The following is a 21,377-nucleotide window of genomic DNA, read 5'->3' as shown; positions in this document are numbered from 1 at the left end:
AAAATACATTATATATATATATATATATATATATATATTAATATATATATATATATATATATATATATATATAATTATATATATATATATATATATTTATAAACTAATATTAAAGAGCTCCTATACTTTAAAAGTATTAAAGTTATTGATGCTTGTAAATTTTTAGCGCCATTGAATTAAGAAATATGCGGTTAGAATGATGTAGGCCCCTTAGGGTTGAGTTGTGGTTGGTTGAATAGTATAATCTAATGGTTGAAATGATCCGAGAAGTGGATCTAACGGTACAAAACTACAAGCACCAAGTGTTTGGTGTTTTAACAAGCACCATAGCTGTATATATATATATATAATATACTATATATATCTATATATATATATATATATATATATATATATATTCGAGCTTTTCGAGCTTTTCGAGCCTAATTCGAACGAGCCGAGTAATACTCAAGCTCAGCTTGAAATGAATTTCGAGCCTTTTATTTTGTTCAAGCTCGGCTCATTCAATTTCAAGTCGAGCTCGAGCGAGCCTAATATCGAGCCGAACACGAGTCGAACGCGAGCCGGCTCGCTCGTTTGCCAGCCCTAGTGAGGCATGGATCAGCGGAGGCTCTAATTAACGCCACTTTGGAGTCCGTACGGGTTGAGGAGCCAACTCACTTTTGGAGTTGCTTTTGCGGCGTTTCGGATCTAATTAAGTTTTGGTCTTTTGAGAGATTTTTTTGTACTCCTCCTTTTCGACATTAATAAAGTATTTGCTCCGTCTTCGCCCGTGGACGTAAGCCGTTGGCCGAACTACGTAAATATCGGTGTGTTCTTTCTTTATCTTTTCTTTTCTTGTATTAAATTATTTTCTAAATCTATTTTTCGTCGTTCCGATTTTAATAGAAACTTTGGGAGGGAAGGAAAGAGAGAAGGCATAGGTAGAGAGAGAATAGAGAGAGAAACTTTGGGAGAGAGGAGAGAGAGCATTGGATAAAATTAGAGAGAGAGGAGAGAGAGATGTTTAGGAAGAGAGGCTCTTCAAAAAGTGAAGAGTCAAATTGAAAAAAAGTGGCCTTTCAGAAAGCGAAGAGTCAAATAAAAAGAGAATGCCACGTGGTACGGAGGAGTGTCAAATAATATATTATATAGAATATAGATATAGATATATAGATAGATAGATAGATAGAGATAGATTAAATAGTGTCACTAAAAATAATATTATAGCTAAATCTCATCGACACCTTAATTAAAGGTCTAGTGATTCGGCACAGTCAACGGCTACTAATGAGAGATCGAGCAACCGGACACATGCCCACGATGTGATGTAACTACCAAACAGAACGGATTCTTTGAGCTCGGTTACAGAACCGGCACAGGTTGTTTCTCCGGATTTCTCTTTTGTTAGTTACGCTCCAAACTTTCTACATAAACCTCGCGACGCATTTGCTTTCCACAAAGCAATTCTCAATCTCTACGTACTCTACAATTTCTTTTGTTTTCTCCCAATACATGGCTCTCTCGGTTGAAGTACATAGAATGTAAATTATTTTTATACTAGGCTGATCAAATTGAGATGTAAAAGCAAATCAGTTGAGTTCAGTTTAGATGACAAATTAAGAAATAACACGCTATCTAGGAGGGCACGTAGCAGAGGAGCATAGCAGATCCACCAACAAAAGACAGCAAAAGTCGTCGAAGAAAATCCAAGAAGAGATTGTCGTACAGCCGCCCCGACCTCGGCACGGGCAGATACAACGAAAAACCCCCTCCGCACTCGTCCTTGTAAAGACGGAGGAGGTACCGACAGATCAGCAGAGTGCAGAACGCTGAAGAAACGGAAAAGACAGCAGTCCAAAGGGCCTGAAGGAGATATAATTAGTGAAAAGACCCGCAGTGAATGATAGCAAAACCGTGGGCGCCATGAATGAGAAACTACTCATGTATAGCAGCAGGCCCCACAACTACAGGCTGCGAGACCACCATGGGCCCCACATTCCGCCAGATGCGGATGGAGCACCGTCCGCTAGCCAATTAGAAGGTTATATAAATATAAATATAAATTCTACAAAGATGCCGAGGATATGTATAGCCACTGCTAATGGACACTGTTGCGAATAATCAACTCTAGACCCTTATAATAACATATCCGAGTTTCTATTCAATCGTTAATTCTTATAAAACAACATATTTGTTGAAGCAAACAGCAAAAACTTTAGGCTATAAAGCAATTAAACAGCTCAAATCTTTGCGCCGATATACAAACGGACAACACGCTATGCAGAGTGAAAAAGAAAATAGTTCTCGGTCCCAACTCTCTTCAAAACCTCTACAACTTTGCAATACAACTCAAATCTAGGAGCTATAGCAATTTCTATACAGCGAAATGAAGGTAACTGCAGGGAAAACCATGGACTATATACAAGAACTTCAATGGCAGTCAATGGTAGATGCACTCTTAGTTCGAAAGCTAGAACAACAACAGCAAACACGGTAGAAAAGGAGCTCATGTTCCCCTTATCACGAGAACTGGGCAGCTTACATGGTTGATGCAGTAGTTGCTCACACTTCCTAAGAACATCCTGCAACAAAACAGCAATTTGAAAAATATTTAGGGCATTCATTTATAGATGGCACATTCATCACTAAATTAAAGATTCTCAATAGCAGCACATGAAAATAGGAGTAACATCAACATAACACAAGAAGGTCAAAATACCTCCAAAAGACTATTCAAGCAACAACTGATCACAATTCGCTTACAGAACAGCATTTATTGCAAGATCACATACTAGGTACGCAACTTGAATTGTCATGTTGGTAACCCAAACAAGTAACACTTGGATGCATCATGAAAAGCATGTAAATTTGCTAGATACTTTTTTGTCCTAGAAATTGAACGACCCATATCCTCTACCGACTCCGCTTGTTTTGACCTCTTTTTCATGCGATCCCAAGCTGATGGTTTAAGTCTACAGAAGCATAATCAGAAGCATAATCAAGAAGATTATGACACGTGAAATTTAACATGTAAAGAGATGGAAAAAGGTAATATAAACTTTGATTTGCGAAGAAAAATAAATAATAAATAATAAAAATTGAGCTTAGAGGTAACTTGACACCACATATTCCTAGAATTCATTACATTTCTAATAGCATGACAGAGATTCTTGACACAATTTCCGCACACTAAAGTTGAACCTTAAAACACAAACAGAATCTCTTGAACATCAGGGCACTGTAAACAATTACAATTCTCTTCAAACATTCAGATCAAACCCAAAAGCTGCAGCCAATCTTCATCAAGCTATGTAGCAAACAATTCAACTGTATATTATTCATAAACCGGAGATTTCTATATTTTTCTGAAAATCGAGATTCCTACATAAAGATCATCAGTACTACAGTGAAGTTAAAGTAATAAGTTGGTGATTAAAGATCAAAGCGAATAACAACTTCAAAATGGCTAAAGATTTATTAATGAGGAAAGAAATTGATTTAAACAATAGAAAGGGGGGAAGAGATCAATCAAATCACCTCTTGATCGGTCCCATCGAACGACACCCCATCACCAGTAAGTCGGCGTGCAAGTTTACGGTGGCCTCGCAGATCTTCACCTTCGGATCGCCCACCACCACTTCGGTTCTCACATTCACCTAAAATTTACGGCAAAAGAGAAAGGTTCGATCACAATACAAATGCAAACGAATCAAAATACATATGATTAACACAACCCGATCTCACGTTTCTATCGGCGCATATATCCAGGGCGTGCTTAAGGATCGCGTCCGTGATCCGCCGCTGATGCGCCTCGATCGCGGCCGAGAACGCCGGCACATCCACATCGCCTTAAAGCCACACCGCACCGCAACAAGCACCAACACCAAAACCAACACCAACACCACAACGACATGAACATGATCCGATTCCGATTTAAAGAGGGGGGGGAAGGAACTAGGGTTTGGGAGGGTTACTTCGACCGCCGAAGGGGATGGAGCCCGGGTTGAGGCTCGTGGCGATGGACGGAGCGGGTTGGACGTGGAGGATGATCAGGACGCCGGGATCCGCGGCGGCGACTCCGGCGGGGCGGAGGTTGTCGAGGGCCCAGCGGAGGGCCTTCATGCTCTCCTCGCTACTGTCGACGGCCACCACCACGCACCCTAGGTTACCTGTCGCCATGGACGAGCTGTGGGGAGAGAGGGAGAGATCTAGTGGGGGAGAAGGGGCGAGAGAGAGAGAGAGAGAGAGAGAGAGAGAGGAGAAGGTACTCGAAGAGCTCAGAGAGTGGGGTCATTTATAGTGCGGCGCCTTTTCGCGCGGCGGTTCCGTGTTACCGCCTCTTTTCGCAGGGGAGAGGCGACAGCTCTTACAGTTCAAACTGCTACTTGTATTTTTTTATTTTTTTTTATTTTTACTTTTTTTTTTAAGAGGGGGTCAACGAAGTAGATTTGACCCAGGAATTGCTGTAATAAAATGAGGTCAGTGGCATAGTCAACGTGGACAATACGTTAAGCAAGATAAACATCATTAGAAGACTAAAAATTAGCATAATTAGCATCTTCAGAGACTAGCACATTCTGCTCTATTAGAGTGTGACATTTTGATCTCGAAAAGCAACCAACAGTATAGCGGGTTATAGTAATACAGTAACAATAAAAGACTCTTTGGTTGTGTATAGTTATAACTGTACTGTAGTTATAACTGTATATAAATATAAATTTGGTATTTTGTTTAATGTACTAACTCCAACTGCGGCAAAAAAAACTACAGGAGAATGCCCAACTGCAGTAATTGAAACTATACCTAAATTAGCCATAATTCTAATTGCAGTAATTGGAGAAAGTAACTTCAAGCAAACAATAAGTTTACCTCTTTAATTATTTTTTAAATAAAATTTTTTTTTTTTCTGCTTTGGAGATAATCTTACTACTATACATATGTAATGTTAAAATTGTAAAATGTATTTTTCAAATACATGCAACCAAATAAATATTTGTATTTACAGTAATTTCTACTACATCAAACTAAACATGATACATATAATTGCAATTGCTATATTTTCAGCTATATACATTTTTAATTACACTGTATTTATAATTACATATAATCAAACGGTTCCTAAGTGTTGCTGCATAGACGGCACGTTGCAGCTATTTCTTTTCATTTTTAGAACTAAATTTAAATTGAAATATAAAATAACTAGTCTTTATATTTGAAATCTAAGGTGCAAGTATATACCAACTTTTTAGCTTCATTCCTACGTTGAGATTCGTGATGTGTGCTTAAAATTTATGCTGCTTTAAGAGTTCTGGGGAGGAAATGTGATGACCACATAAAAGATATATTATAAAAAATTATTTATTTGATATATTACATTTTAATTAATTTAGTTTAATACAAAAATTATACATCACTTCAAATAATTATAGATAATTCATAATGTATAATTTAATTTTAGATGAAACAAATCTGAACCGTGGAATTTCAATAGAATAAATTTGTTTTTATTGTATTTTAGTTTTTTTTTTTCAAATTTAGCTGGACGGTGTAGAAAAAAATTTTCAACCATAAAATTTTATAAATCTTTTTTACATCAAATCGCACTATAATATTAGCGTGATGTCAATATATATTTTATAATGTTATATCTTCTTTCCGTTTCGGATCGACAAACTTTTCAAATTGCTTTTTTTTTTTTTTTTTTTTTTTTTTTTTTTTGACGGAGCTCGTGGCACTGTAGACAACAATAGTCTAGTTCATGCTCGTCTCGGCATCCGAATGATTGCCGAGAATTTGAGATATTGAATTTTTCAAAATACAATTTTTCAAATTGCATGAAACTTTAAGATCAATTTTTCATATGTTATGATTTTGGAGTTACACTTAAACATGTCATATCAACATAAGTGGATGTCAAAATTATTTCTGAACTCATTTTTTATTAAATCAATCTGATAAATTAGAAATTGAAATAATAATAGGCACATTTAATGGAGAGCGTGAGATATCTAATCATTAATCATTATTTTTATTTATTTTTGAAAGATAGGTAGCAAACTACCCGCTTCGTTTATTTCTAAATCTCATTTAGAAATAAACTTAGCTGGAAATGTGAATCAAGTAGGATTCGAACTTGGGTCTCGAATATCAACTATCAAGTCCTTTGTCACTTGCTCTAGGGACGATCGGTATTAATCATTAATTAATTATTAATTATCCTATATGATAGGGAAATAAAAAATTGGTTATCCTTGTTTCATGCTTCTCTTGCCTGAGTTTCAAATCAAAATCTTATTCTAACATTTTTTACAGACATAGTGCATCGTAAATCAATCAAGATAACTAGTGGGTTGTAATATTCTGATACTTTACATAGAATTCGTAGCTGTCTAAGCTACAAGAGATAACAAATGATCTAATTTAGGATAATTTGATAAATTTATATTAAAATAACACTTCAAAAAAAAAAAGCTTTTTAATTGTGAAGCCTGTTTGAAAACATTGATTGTTAACCGGAGTATTATTATCTTCTCCCTCCCTCTCTCTCGCTGTGCATGTTTGCAGTGTTTGCACGAGTGCGCAGGCGTCTGCGCTTGTAGCAACCGCAGGATAAGGACTGATCGGCAACAGCAGTACCAGCGAGCGAGGGTCGACGACTTGTAACCGACACAAAAGCAAACATGCATGTGATTCAAATCCGACCTTCGCAGCTCGCCACGATACAGCAGGTCGGCCGGAACTCAGAACAGGCGCTAAGGTACTACTGCCAGGAACTGCTGCAGGGAGGGCAAAAGCACAAGCTCAAGAACTGAAGCGTTCCACTGAAAAACACAAGAATATGGAGAACATAGCATTTTATGCAATCGCATTAATATTTCTTAAAGAAACAATCAAACCTCTCAGAATTTCGAGACACATATAACATGATCATATAAATATTTTCCACAGCAACACAAAATCACATTTGATGCGCACAGAGATAAACATGTTGTAGTTCACATTCGGCAGCAGGTCAAAATTTTCCTTCTCGAGAATTCGGCAGATAAATTGGGAGTCAACAGCAACCTCAGACATTCTAGTTCTTTCTCCAGCGTGCTTTTACATAACCGTTAGTCGTGCTTTTACATAATCGTTAGTCCCTGTACTATCCCGATATTGCGACTTGATCCTCATACTTTCCACATAAATATTTTAGTTTCCGAACTTTCACATATGTTATAATTTAGCCCTTGACCATAAAGAAAATTTTAATTACCTTCCCTTATTGGATGACCATTTTAGCTCTTTTGTAAAATGATTTGCTTATTTTAGATTAAACCCAAATGAGGATAACAAGGTTATTTTACAACAAATAACAGTTTTTTTTTTTTTTCAGCGGTCATGAACTAAAGAGCAACATATGTGAAAGTTCATGGATTAAAGTGTTTTAAGTGAGAAGTGCAGGACCACGTAGCCATATCATGATAGCAAGACCATTCATACATTTTACCCTAATTAGTTTACTACATTTGACTCACCGAAGACCATCAAGTTTTTCATAAGACGCTACTAGGCCGGTTTTTATTATGTCTCTTCAGCTCACTTGTTGTTGATTTCCATAGTAGGAATAAGCCCCATAAGGTGCAGCATACACAGTCGGATCTGGAAATTGCGCAGCATAACCATATCCGTTATAGAGCTGTGCTCCGTAGTACATACCATTCCATTGATTTCCAAAATCAGCCCTCAAATGAATAAGAGCAAAAACAAGCCCACCACATAAAATATTAAAATCTTATTCGGATGTATCCGACAAGGTAGCGTAACACGCCAGTAAGGAGAACAGAATCAACTAAGGCCGGTTCGATGTAACTAAAGCTTCTACAAAGTTGCTATTAGGTTTGCATCCTTTTATCGAAATCTTCTCCATAGATTTTTCATTTTTGCTGATTCAGAACCCAAAATGCTGATTTTTCATTTGTACAACAGAAAATGTTCGGGTTTGCTTCGGTTTTGCACAGAAAGCACTTCATTCAGTTTTTCACAATGGAGCCAAGCTGTCCTAGAAGCCAAGGGCAACCAAACTAGCACTTCATTCAGTTAGAAGGCGGTACGAAGGTAGATAGAGTTCCCAACAAAAATTGCTAGAAAATGTTAAGAAAGGATATTGAGACCAATATAAAGTTGAACGGTGAAAAGAATCCGAAAGTCAATAATTGGAAGCAGGGATTAAAGCCATTTGGTCATAAACTGATGTTGGTCTAAAAAGTTTTCTCTTTATGTATTAGTGCTTGCTTCAAAATAATAGCTATAATGATCTATTATATCCTATTATCATGTAATATTTCCAAATAAGCCAATACCTGTTTGCTTGCTGGATTGCGACCCCATGAAAGACGCACCGTCTGCTTACCGATCATTGTTCCATTCAAGCCCTGCATTGCTTCTTCAGCATTGTTTCTACAAGAACATAAACAACATGCAGGATTCATACGAGAAGGTCAAATAACAGCAATTTACCTGGCTTCTACCATTTTCTATAAATTGCGTTTCATTGAGTTTACCGCTGAACAAATTGCACGAACCCACATTGTTTCCCAGGAGGAATCTTTACAGAAGCAATGTCTCCATACTGAGAAAAGGTTTTCCTCAGATCATCTTCACTGACATTAGGGTCAAGCCCTCCAACAAATACCTACAACAGCAATCACATAGGAAGAATTCATAAAGTACAAAAATAGAAAGGCAAAAGAGAAACATTAGCTCACTGTCGTGTTCATTGGATCACCATCTGATTGTCCTGACCCATTAGATCCAGAACCACCTAAAATAAAATGCTGGTTAAGAATACTAAAAAACCAATCATCAGTTAATGATTCACAATTAACCAGAAAACATGTATGAGGGTCTGATAGTAATATAAGCATGAGAAGAGAATTCTAAAAACTGCAAAAATGTCCTACCAGTACTTGGTCAGTTCACTATGTTGTCACTTTCAACAATCCTTCATACCTAGATCAGCCTATTTCATTATCTCATCCAGATCTGAATTGGCTCAACAATAATACTTATTTGCTCTCCAAGATACTGTACACTTTATACGAGTTGTAACCAAAAGGAGACATATAAACTTTCCAACAAAAGACACTCTACCATCGTAAGACAGTATGAGATGTGCCTACAAAACAACTTATAAAGCAATGCTCACGTTAACACTAGATCTGGAAACAGCATTCTTAGGTTGTGTGTCCAAATATTATCAACCCGAGAATACAATTTTCAAAAACAGAAAAGCTTAGGACAGAGAAGTGTCCACTAGACAAAAACTACTTACACATAAAGCAAGACCAAAAATTCTAACTCATGCTCTATAATGATTATCTTTAATAAAATTAAGGACTTATGCAATGCCCGATAGATATAACTAACTACTTTACTCACTATACAGCAATAAAAGACAACACAAAACTACAATACAACAAAAAATATCAATACTCAACTACAATCATGATTAAACAAACTTCAAAAATATTGAAAAAAAAAAAAAAACAAAGACACTTTGTAGCAACCATTAAAATTGTAAACTTGCAATATACCTGAAGATTTTCTGGGGGTTGCCGGGCCGATACGCATGGGCCTGCTAGAGCAATATACGCCATTCATTTCTGTCATGGCGAGCCTCTTCTCATTATCATCTCCAAATCTTACAAATCCGTAACCTTTTGAACGACCAGTATTAGCATCTATGACAACTTTTGCACCTTTTACGGATGGGTATTTAGTAGCAAATATTTCTTGCAATACTGCATCTGTGACATCAGATGCTAGATCGCCGACAAATATGGAATGATCAGAAGCAACTTCTGCACGTCTATCCCCCATACTAAACGATGCCCAATTTAACCTAAAAGGCTGATCAGTGTTAGGCATTATGTGCCCAGAGAAGCTTTGAAGTACTTTTTCAGCTGCTGCTCGTGTGTAGAACTCCACAAAACCGTATCCTTCGGACTGTCCTGTTTGCTTACTGCGAATAACTTTAATCGATAGAACCTGCAAAATTTTCAAAAGGAGGTCACTAAAAGAAGAAGTTAATTGAACAATGGAGATCTTCAAGTAAGAAAGTTGATATCTTATCAGAAGTGGAGAAAGCAGTGTTCTTGCTTAGTATGTAACCAATGAAATTAAGTCGAATAAAAGAGCAAAAACAATTTAGGGCAGTGCATATGTTGTAAGTGTTAAGTTGAGTAAATGATAAGGAGATATTGGATAGTTCCTACATGAAAATTCTGCTAATGCAAAAAATGAGATCACTATAAGTCTTCCTAACACCAAGTATTTATCAACTAAAGCCAAATTAAGTTCATGGACAAGAACCTAAGTTCAGCAAGAATTTAACCACAACATGTTTCGAAAAATCATGGTCCAATATAGCTTTTCTTCACCAATCTAATGTTCAAAATTCTGCTACGGGTGCCGGAATCTCTTTCCACTCACAGTTACTGTGGAGAAACACAGCGCATACCATAAAGAAGATCCACATTTGCCAGATCAATTCAGATGTAAAGAGAGGTTTGAGATTACAAAGCACGAAAGAACACAGCACCGAAGGAAACTCAGAACCAGTGCAATGTATGTTGACATATTCTCCACTTTTAGCCCCATTTATTGACACATTCTCCACTTTTAACCCCATTTATTGACACAATGACACTTATTTCCTTTTATAGCAGTAAACTACGTATTGTTGCCCATTGCGCCAGCTCAAAATCTCACCGTCCAAAAATGCACACATGACTACAACAATTCCACATTCCGCCACACATTCTATTCTCATACAAAGCAACACAGACACAAATCACACGATCTACTCATTACCAAACTTAGATCCTTAAATCGATTCCTCACAACAAACCAAATAGAAGGGTCTAATACGAAATCTAAAAAATCTTGTGGAGATCTACACATTGCGAAGGAGAAGAGGAATCGAACGCGAAAACCCTCACCTCGCCGGTGTGGCCGAAGCAGCTATGGAGGTAGTTCTCGTCCATCCAGAAGTGGAGGTCCCCCACCCAGATCGACTTGTTCTCCTCACCCCCTCCGCCGCCTCCCCCCGCCGCCGCCGCCGGGTAGTGCGGCGGCGGATGCAGGTAGGGCACGAAGTGCTGCGCGAACTGCGGCGGCGGGAACGCCGCCGCCACCATCTGCGGCGGCGGCACCATCATCGCCGCCGCGTGGTGGTACTGCATCGCCGCCCACTGCTGCTGCTGCTGCGGCGGCGGCGGCGGCAGCGTCTGAGGATCGGCTCCGCCCTTCGCCGCCGCGCCCTGTTGCATCGTATACGGTGGAGAGAGAGAGAAAGAGAGAGAGAGAGAGAGAGAGAGAAGCTCGTGGAAATTGAGATTAGAGAGAGAAGTGGAGAGATACAAGATTATAAGGAGGCGGCTCGGGCGAAGGTGAGATGTGGAGCGTCGGATCGAGCGTGTGGGGTATTTAACGGTCCGTGATGCTAAGCACGAGAGGAGGGAGAGATAGAGGTTGAACGAATCCGCGTTGATCGCGGGTTTTCAATGGGCCCACTTGTCCACTGGGCTTTGGGCCCTTAATTTCTTATATATTTTCAGTGTAAATTATTTTGTCGAAAAAATGAAAATTAGATTAAAAAATATAAATTATAACATTTTGAGGAGAAGTTAGAGCACGTGCATTTATTAGTCAGCTAAGTCTACTATATGAAAACATAGCAGATTTAATATGCGTGATAATATTAGTCAGCTAAGTCTGCTCTATAAAAACATAGCAGATTTAGAGCACATGCGAGTTTTTTTTTATTTATTATCGAATATTTCACCGGGTTCGGATTCGAATCCGGATTTGAAAACTATTCCGAATCCTACCTATTTTAAAGTTGGACTCAGGTCGGGTCCAAATCGGATATAGGTATAAAATATTCGGATCCATACCTAAAACTTTAATAGGTAATTTTTTTAACTCATATACTATCCATATTTTATTGGGTCCGGTTCGGGTCCGGATAGGGTTTGGATAGGGTCCGGATTGGATATGATATATCGGATATTTTGGATAGCTTTAAGTATTAGAAATATACATCTCCACACGCCAGATACAAAACTGTTAAATATAAAAATATATAAATTTATTTTTTTATGGTTTAAATTTTTAGAATATAACAGTTATTTCATATGGTATTAGAACAAGAGGTTCTGAGTTCGATGCATGCCAGACTTCTAGTATTATTAATTTTTATATATTTTTGTATAAAAATATATTTAATATGATAATGTTTATATATTTTTATACTTAACAGAAACTAAGTTACAATTAACAAACTTCAAATGATGCTTCCTCTGTTGAAGATCACTGTGCCCTTCCATTGTGTGAGACTGTGACCTTATGCCGTATTGTTGTTTTGTTTCTTTGCCTTTTGCCATTAAATGCCTGACCTCACATATTACTCCATGGAAGAAGAAGAGGATCAAACTATGATGAAAATGAAAGGAAAGTAATGTTTGATTTGTTCCATGATAATGAGGTCATATACATAGGCCCTCAAATAAACGGTGTAAGATTTATACTATTTTTTGAAGTATATAGATAGCATTACTCTTATTTATGCCTAACTATATTCTCCAACGTTAAATATGTAATGACGGCATAGGATAGAGAAGATACATATAGGGCGTGTTTGGTTCGCTTCTTTTACACCCTGGAATCGGAATCGGAATGGGTAAATCCGTTTGTGGGTGTTTGGTACGCGGGAGTCCCATTCCGATTCCGATTTCCGAGTGGAATGAGAATTCTCCAATCACCTCTTTTTTCAATCCGGCCTAAGAGGCCGGATTGAAAGTTGAATCCGGACGGAATGGGTATTTACTCGGATTAAATTTATTTTTTTAATTTTTTAAATTAAAATATTAGTTAAAATTTAAAAATTAAATATATAATTTTAAATTTTAATTTGAACTTAAATTAAAAATTAAAATTTAATTAAGTATTTCGAATCTAACTTATGAATTTGAATTTAAATTAAATTTTAATTTATATAAAGTTTTATTCAAATTTTATTTCAAACTTAAATTAAATTTATGAATTCAAATTAAAATTTAAATTGTAATTTTAAGTTTGAATTTGAATAAATCAAAATTTAGTTTCATATTTTGAATTATCCATTCAACTTCAAAGTTTAATTTTTTTAAAAAAAATAGATTTAAAATTTAGACATTATTTCAAAATTTTGATGTAAAATTTCAATATTTAATTTGAATTTAAATTAATATATTATAAGATAATGTTAGTATATTAATTTGATTACGTTTTTTATATTTACCTGAACCAAACACCGACAATGGGAATGATTTATTCCGATTCCGATTCTGGGGATGAACCAAACGGAATTAAGTAATGGATCATTCCGATTTCGATTCCACCTTATTTTTATTCCGATTCCGATTCCGACTCCGACTTCGAACCAAACACGCCCATAGATTAGGATTCTAATAAATAACACTCTTGCTGTATTCTTTTTGACATATGATAGGCCTGACTAGGATGCGATATAGTTCAATAAATTAAAATAACATGATAATCAAACGAAACCAAATTTAATGAATTGGACCGTGTTAAATGAGAAGAGGACAAAATAGAATTAATTGGAAGAATTAAATAAAATCAGATGAGAAGCGAACTGGCTCATAAGGAAATTGTGAACCGAATTTTAATACCACATTTAAACACTCGGTTCCACCCCAAAAAGACTTACAGTATACACAAGCCAGAATCTCATTGATCTTCTTAACATGGATGTATTCATGCTGATGGATAGGGCTGGCAAATGAGCGAGCCGGTTCGCGTTCGACTCGCGTTCGACTTGATATTTGGCTCGCTCGAGCTCGACTCGAAATTAAATGAGCCGAGCTTGAACAAAAAAAAAAGCTCGAAATTTATTTCAAGCTGAGCTTGAGTATTACTCGGCTCGTTCGAATTAGGCTTGAAAAGCTCGAAAAGCTCGAATATATATATATATATATATATAGTAGAACTACTATGCTATCGAAAGTATAGAGATATGGTGCTTTCGATTTTTTAATTCTTAGATCAATCTCTTTATTCGTTTCTTATCTTTGGATTAATATTATTATTACCTTGTAGGGACCACTCAATCCTAAGACAGCGTTTGGTTAGGGGATAGGGATAGAAATAGGCTCTTATTCCCCTTTATATCCAAACGCTAATTTTTTATTCGAGAATAGTAGTTCTCGGTTATCCCCACCAACACCTCCATTTTTTATATAAAACTATCTAAAATTGTTCTTATCTCTGAAAACAACCCAATTTTCATCCAAACACTATTTTTCTTTATCCCCATATTTGTCAGTTTCCAAGTCAGAACTACAGTGTCAACTATCAAGCACTGTTCGATTGGAACTCGGTCACTGTATTTTTAACTGAAACACTATTGACATTGCACATTGTAAGTGTTGACTATAATGATAGTTTGAAGTTGTTTTCAATAAGATCAAATTGTGATAGTTTTTGGTTGAACTAGAGTTCAGGTGCGATCTTCCACGACGTTCCGATCGTCTTTGATGAACCGACCCCAGTACCAATGCCGCGCCCAGACGGACCGCATGGACTCGAGGGGCACCCCTCGGGTCTCGGGGAGGAAGGCGGCGACGAAGACGGTCATGAGGGTGACCCAGCCGGCGTAGTAGGCGAAGGTGGCGAACTTGAAGCGGCAGAGCATTGCGAGGAAGGTCTGCGTCTGGACGAAGGTGCAGCCGAGACCGACCGCCACGCTGATCCCCTGCCCGGCCGACCGGATCTCCACCGGGAAGATCTCGCTCGGAATGATCCACCCAGTGGGCCCCACGACCACCCGTACGCCGCCGAGAAGAAGCACAGCAGTACTACCACCGCCGTGGCGTAGGGCTTCGCCATGGTCGCGCCGCCGTTCCCCCCGATTTTCGACCCCATTATCCACGACACCGCGACCTGCAGTACGTTGTTCACTATTGGTCTAAAATAATAAAGATTAATTAGAATTATTCGTGCATGCACGTACCAGGGAGATGATCATCTGAACGCCGCCGAGGATGAAGAGCACCTTACGGCCGTAGCGGTCGACCGTGAAGGTGGAGACGAGAATGGCCACGAGGTCGACGGCGGCCAGAATGACGGCGCCCATGAGAGCGGCGTTGCTGCCGAAGCCGACAGTCTGGAAGAGGATCGGGGAGAAGAAGGCGAGCACGATGACGCCCGTCAGCTGCTGGAACAGCGGCACCGCGAACGCCATGACGAGGTGGGGGCGGTAGCGGCGCTGCAGCAGGATCCTCGCGAAGGCGCCCTCCTCGTTGCGGCGCGCGTCCTCGACGGCGCGCGCGACGTCTTTGAGCTCGGCGTCGACGTCGGCCGCGGGGCCGCGGAGGCGGCGGAGGGCGGCGCGGGCGGCGTCGGGCATGCCGCGGTGGAGGAGGCTGCTGGGGGTGTCGGGGATGAGGAGGGCGCCGAGGAGGAGGAGGGCGGCGGGGGCGGCCGCCAGGCCGACGGAGAGGCGCCAGCCCCAGCGGCGGAGGCGGGCGGTGGCGTAGTTGACGACGCTCGCCACGACGACGCCGATGAGGAGGAAGAACTGGAACCCCGTCGTGAAGGCGCCGCGCCACCGTGGGGGCGACACCTCCGCCAGGTACACCGGAGCGGCCTAATTATAAAAACCAAAATTATTTGCGACTCATTCGGCAGTCAAATTTTTTTTCTAAATGAATAAAACGGTAGCATACTATATATTTTTTTTAAAAAAAATAATTATTCTATGGTACAGCAAGTGCAAAAGCCAACATATAATAACAATAAAAATCAAAAAAAAAAAAAATTGGACATGAGTGGATCTGGGCTGATCTTGATGATACCCAGCCAGACCAAACTATCTGAACCAGTAGCCAAGCAGGGACCTGTCCCGAACCATACCAAGCTGGCTTCTGGGCAAACCTCATCCACGCCTGATATTTTCTTGGAAAAAAAATTTCATGAAATTTTTTTTTTTTCAGTTTTTCACGCATTTGGTTTTAAAAAATACTTTTTTTGAAAAAAAAAATTTCTCTAAATTTAATTAAAAACTATTATTTTGTTTTCGGGAAATAACAGTTTTTCATAAAATCTGAAAATAGTTTTCAAATAAGCTACTTTTTCGTTTTAGCCATACTGACACAAAAATAGAAAAAAAAAGAAAAAAAAGTTCTTTCAAATCTATACCTCATTTTATTCGGAATAAGTTGAGAATGAAGTTAACTCGAAATCAGCTAACGGAAGGACATATATAAATAATAATAGATAAACTTTAGAGGAATATGATTAATCACGGAAACTTTTACAGATAAATAAGAAAGTCGTATATTACGAGGGATATATAGATAATTATTTGTTATTTTTCGTACACCAACAATGGAAAAAATTAAAAAAAAAAAAATCGTACTATATATTTTTATCTAAAGAATATAAGAAGAAGACTAAGAAACTTAGGACTTGTTCGTTTGTGACGAAGTGGATGGCGTAATTTCCGGCTCAAGAGAGCGAGTTCTTCTGATTGTTGAGTTATTAAGTTTTCCAAGTTGTCTTCTCCTCCGTGGGTCCCATATATATAAATATAGATATGGACCTTGGTACTTCGCGCACGGAGGTGAAAGTTCCACGAACTCGCGAGTTTGCTGGGCCCGAGATGGGATCTTAGATAGAAACTATCTGCATCCTTTATCACTTCTAAAAATCATTTAAAAATCAATTCCCTGGAACTGAGGATTCCCTCCAGCTAAACTACTCACACACTTCAAGCTTACTGCAATCTGGAGAAGTAGCTGGCCTATCGAAACCTAAAGAAGTGAGCTCCACCAAAATAAGGTGTTATGTACAGCAATTTTGTAAATAGAGGCAATTGCTTATATATTTCTGAAAAGTTTTCTACTTTTTAATTTATCCCTTTAGAAGGCTAATATTAAGAATATCTTTTTTACGTTCCAATATATTTCCAATATATCACTAGAATTAAATTCTATTAATGAACCGTTAGCAATAACTGTTATCTCTATAAAATTACTATTTTGCTCTTTCAAATATACCCTTCTATCATCACCAATTTTTCTTATTTGCCCTTAAGTTAGGGGCACAAAAAGTATTTTACTTTTTGACCTTTTCAAATATACCCTTCTACTATTACCAATATTTCTTATTTACACTTAAGTTAAGGACAAAAGAGGTATTTTAATTTTTTTAACTCTTATAAATATCTAACTCATGTTTAACCAAAGTTAACTTAACGGGTGGTAAATGCAGAAGTATTTTTGGAATAACGGAGGAATATATTGAGGGGTATATTGAATAGAAAAAAAAAAAGGGTAAATGAGATATTTTTAAAGTTTTGAAGGATATATAGATATTTATCCCTTGTAAATATGGCATACAAAGTCAAAGATTCCTGTGTCATTGGCATAGTATATTAGTACGCACCGCTGTGTTATTGACATTGCACAGTAGGTCAGCATATGCCGACACATGTCTTATTAAATATATTTGTACAGTTCACAAGGTTGGCATAATTTTAGCGATCATATAAGCGACATCGACAAAATTTTTATAAAAAGAAAAACTAAGCTTATTTTGGACCTGTTTTTTAATGAGATAAGTTGTTTATTATAGTAATTTGGTAAACTTCTCTACACAAATTTCAAATTTTATAAAAAATATACATATGCAAATATGTATATTTTGAGTATATGTGCAAAAAAGCACTATGTGTAATCTTGGGCCCACACCTCCTATTATTGTGGAATAGGTCTGAAATTTTTGTCCTATTTGCAACGCCCCCAAACTGTCTAACTAATTTAAGCGAAAAAAAAAAAAAACTTTTGCTAATTTTATATATATCAATAAATTTATATGAAATTTTAAAAATACATCCATAAATCAATTAAAATTTTTTATATTATGTATATATATGTTAGTGTTACTATCCGGCTCTAGCATTTTAGAGTCATTTTTAGGACAGTTATGCCAAATAATATTTGTGACAAACCAATTTTATAACGTTGATATTATAATCACAAGTAATATAATTAATAATCTCATATAGAAATCCTATAAGGATAAAACTTTATTAAGCACTAAATAGATAAGTATCAGCATTTATTAAGCATTAAGAAAAAGTCTAACCTCCACATTTGAGCCCACTTAAAAACTATCACCAGTTATTGGAATGTGTGAAACCCCACATGTTGATTGTGACTCGAATATTACTATAGATATTTATAAGTTGATTATGTCTTTCGCATTTATATATAATACAAATTTTTTTTATTACTTTATTATACATGATGTTTAGATATGTTATATAAATAATCATCTATACATCAAGAATATTTCAGAGCATCAAATTAGTCAAACACGCGCGCATGAAAAGATGAAAAAAAGAAATTATCACTAAGACTAATTAAAATGTAACGAGATCTTTTTAAATTCTTTTTAGTAAAATTTTACAGTTTAATTTGTTGGCTTTTTAAAAGTTTAGATTTTTTTGAGATAATGAAATAATCTATAACTCTATATCTATACATTATTTTTCATAAATTTTCTATATGATAATTCCTCCTTCATCCCCAGATTCTTTCTAGTTAATTTATTTACATGAACTTGTCATCTGAACAAATCACTTTCATAAAAAAAAAGAAGAAAGAACAATACAATTTTTATTCTTTCTTTTTGAGAACGTAAAAGAAAATTATTATTATTATTTTTTGACAGATAGATAGCACACTACCCGCTTCGTTTATTTCATTTAGAAATAAACTTAGCTAGAAATGTGAATCAACTAGGATTCGAACTTAGAACCTCGGGTATCAACCACCAAGTCATTTGCCACTTGTTTTAGGAACCGGCGGTAAAATTAAAATTGTTATTTTATCAATTTTTTATTTTTTTGATAGCATTAGTATGCTGCAATACGCGGATAATTTTACCATGCAGAATGATAAATGATGCACTTTCTAACGAAAGAGGTAATTGAGACTGAGGCTAAAATGTAAAGAAAAGAATTATCACGGACCTGATTGGTGAAGCCGACGCCGAAGCCGAGGAGAATCCGGCCGATGATAAGCATGGCAACATTCACGGCGGCGGCGTTGACGGCCGCGCCGGCGAAGAACAGCGCCCCGCCCAGCAGCAGGATGGCCTGGCGGCCGACGGCCTTGGTGAGGCTGCCGGCCACCAGGGATGCCGCCAGTCCAGCAATGTACAGCGACGATGTGAAGGCCGTCAGCTTCTGGCTGTCGTACAGGCAGTACTCGTCGCGCTTCGCTTCTGACATCTTTCTCAGAACTTCCGGAAAGAACAGTCTCAGAAATGATTCCATCGTCGTCACACCCCCTTTAATTTATATTTATATACGTACATGATCAGGTACCAAAATTGCTACAAATTTACTCCTATATACACATGTTCTTTAAAAAATTGAAATTTCGAAGTATTTTATGAAGGTTCAAATACTTCAAATTCAACAATTTTCAGTAGAAGAAAATTGTAAAAAATAAAAATCTCGTGTACTTCTTTTTCATTTTTAATGAAATAATGATGCAGAATTAGTTGTTACGAAAAAGATTTAACGGTATATATATGGTGTTGGAAACTTACGGAGCAAAAAAAAAAACAAGAGGGAGAAATTATTATCACCTGAAACTCCGACATCGTATCCGAAAATAAGCCCGCCGGAGGCCGCCACGACGCACGTAACGATCATGGAGAACGTGAGTCCTCCGCCGTAGTCCGAAGCCGGGCCGTTCACGACGAATCCTCCTCCGTCCATCCTCTCTCTCTCTCTCTCTAGTCTCTACTAAGCTTGTGTTTAATTTAGATATAGCATAAAAAGAATTAGGTATTTAAGAATAAGTACATAGCATCTAGTGCATTTAGTTAGCAAGTGATACCAATATTATATCACCATTAATTTACTTTCTAAGTTTAGTAATTTTTTAAAAAAAATCCAAAACGAGGAGGAGGAGCTACTTGTTGCATATAAATTCTACAATATTTTCCTAATTTTGTTGAAATGAGATCGACGCTCTAATTATATTCCTAGTGTGATTCATGTGAAAAGTGGTATAATTTATAAATGATTATAATAATAATGATGATTAAAGAAAATTAATTAAAACTTGCTGTATCAGGGTAAGTTAACTGTTGTAAAACCAATGTTCTCTCTAATAACGTCTTTTTTTTCCTTTTCTTTTTATTATATGAATGATCATCTCGATTTGAAGCCACCCAATTTATTATTTGGATTGAAAACAAAATAGTTTTTTTTAGAGAGAGAGAAAATAAATTAGTTAACATTCAAATTTTTAGAGTTAGTTTGACAAGTCTAGCAGATAAAAGATACGAAATCACTTATTAATTTCGTATCGTACTTTGATACGGACTCCGTAAATCACGCAATTAACTATTGCTCTTACAATTTAAAAATTTATGATTTTTTTTTTTTTCAATTAGTGCGCCATGAACATGATATGTGTAGGGTGTCAACGTGCCCAACACAAGTAAGTTGGGGCGGCTCATGTTCGACTTATTTTATAAACAAACCGAATAGAAATTGATTTGTTAAAATACCGAGTTAAAAAATTCAGTTCATATTTGGCTCTTTTATTGACGAGCTGAACACGAGCCGCCTCACAAACAATAAGTTAAAAAAATAGAATATATATATATATATATATATATATATATATATATATATATATATATATATATATATATATATATATATATATATATGAGAGGGAGGTCCACTGTGGAGTGTGGACCTCCCCTCACGCGGTCCACGAGGCTGAAATAGCCTCGTGGACCGCGCACAATCCCAACCTCCCAAAGCCCCGATAATTTTTACTGTTCATCTTTCCCATTTTGGAGACGACTCGGACGAGGAGATGGGATCCGCCGCCGCGGCCCTTGCTCCCGGCGCCGGCGAGGGCGGCGGAGGACGACGACGACGCGAGCGGCGACGAGAGCGGCGGCGACGACGCGAGCGGCGACGAGACCGGCGGCGACGCGAGCGGCGACAAGAGCGGCGACGATGCGACCCTCGGCCGCAAGTCCGCGACCGCGATCGCCGATTTTTTGGGCGAATTGTTCGCGAATCGCGATTAATTCGCGAATAATAATTTTTGACGAAAAAATCGCGTTTTTTTTCAAACTTTTGGGAAAAATACGAAATTCGCCGTTTAATTCGTGTTTAAAAAAATACGCGTATAATTCGCGTATTAATCGCGAATTAACTAACTATGGTACCGACACATAATAATATAAAATATTTATTTTCTTTAACAACACAAAATATTATAGTTGCCTATTATGTATCTTTATTA

General features: G+C 37.4%; 3 protein-coding genes across 3 annotated transcripts; all 3 read right to left on the bottom strand.

Annotated features, from left to right (window-relative positions):
• LOC109725463 (universal stress protein PHOS34-like) lies at positions 2,118–4,297 on the bottom strand. The gene is made up of 4 exons (XM_020254657.1): positions 3,957–4,297; positions 3,727–3,830; positions 3,520–3,638; positions 2,118–2,564 (listed from the first exon to the last, which is right to left on the bottom strand). The coding sequence occupies exons 1-4, from the start codon at positions 4,159–4,161 to the stop codon at positions 2,489–2,491; spliced, it is 504 nt and encodes a 167-aa protein (XP_020110246.1). The 5' UTR covers positions 4,162–4,297; the 3' UTR covers positions 2,118–2,488.
• Positions 6,822–12,353, bottom strand: LOC109725595 (polyadenylate-binding protein RBP47-like). The gene is made up of 7 exons (XM_020254835.1): positions 12,299–12,353; positions 10,965–11,467; positions 9,558–10,011; positions 8,730–8,785; positions 8,526–8,656; positions 8,325–8,421; positions 6,822–7,711 (listed from the first exon to the last, which is right to left on the bottom strand). The coding sequence occupies exons 1-7, from the start codon at positions 12,351–12,353 to the stop codon at positions 7,556–7,558; spliced, it is 1,452 nt and encodes a 483-aa protein (XP_020110424.1). The 3' UTR covers positions 6,822–7,555.
• LOC109725502 (sugar transport protein 5-like) lies at positions 14,316–19,864 on the bottom strand. Its single transcript, XM_020254711.1, is given in 5 exon segments — positions 14,316–14,838; positions 14,841–14,970; positions 15,041–15,676; positions 19,067–19,386; positions 19,690–19,864. Coding segments are annotated over 5 exon segments (1,530 nt in total). The 5' UTR covers positions 19,823–19,864; the 3' UTR covers positions 14,316–14,527.

This window comes from Ananas comosus, linkage group 20 (assembly GCF_001540865.1).
Source record: "Ananas comosus cultivar F153 linkage group 20, ASM154086v1, whole genome shotgun sequence".
Lineage (NCBI taxonomy): Eukaryota > Viridiplantae > Streptophyta > Magnoliopsida > Poales > Bromeliaceae > Ananas > Ananas comosus.
This window is presented reverse-complemented; position numbering and strand designations above follow the sequence as displayed.

Coding starts and splice junctions, on each gene's coding strand:
- LOC109725463 (XM_020254657.1), bottom strand. CDS start 4,161: ATGGCGACAGGTAACCTAGGGTGCGTGGTGGTGGCCGTCGACAGTAGC. Junction 3,831..3,956: donor CATCCCCTTCGGCGGTCGAA/GTAACCCTCCCA, acceptor TGTGGCTTTAAG/GCGATGTGGATGTGCCGGCG. Junction 3,639..3,726: donor ATATATGCGCCGATAGAAAC/GTGAGATCGGGT, acceptor CGTAAATTTTAG/GTGAATGTGAGAACCGAAGT.
- LOC109725595 (XM_020254835.1), bottom strand. CDS start 12,353: ATGGAAGGGCACAGTGATCTTCAACAGAGGAAGCATCATTTGAAGTTT. Junction 11,468..12,298: donor TCATTTGAAGTTTGTTAATT/GTAACTTAGTTT, acceptor TCTCGTGCTTAG/CATCACGGACCGTTAAATAC. Junction 8,657..8,729: donor GTGATCCAATGAACACGACA/GTGAGCTAATGT, acceptor TTGCTGTTGTAG/GTATTTGTTGGAGGGCTTGA.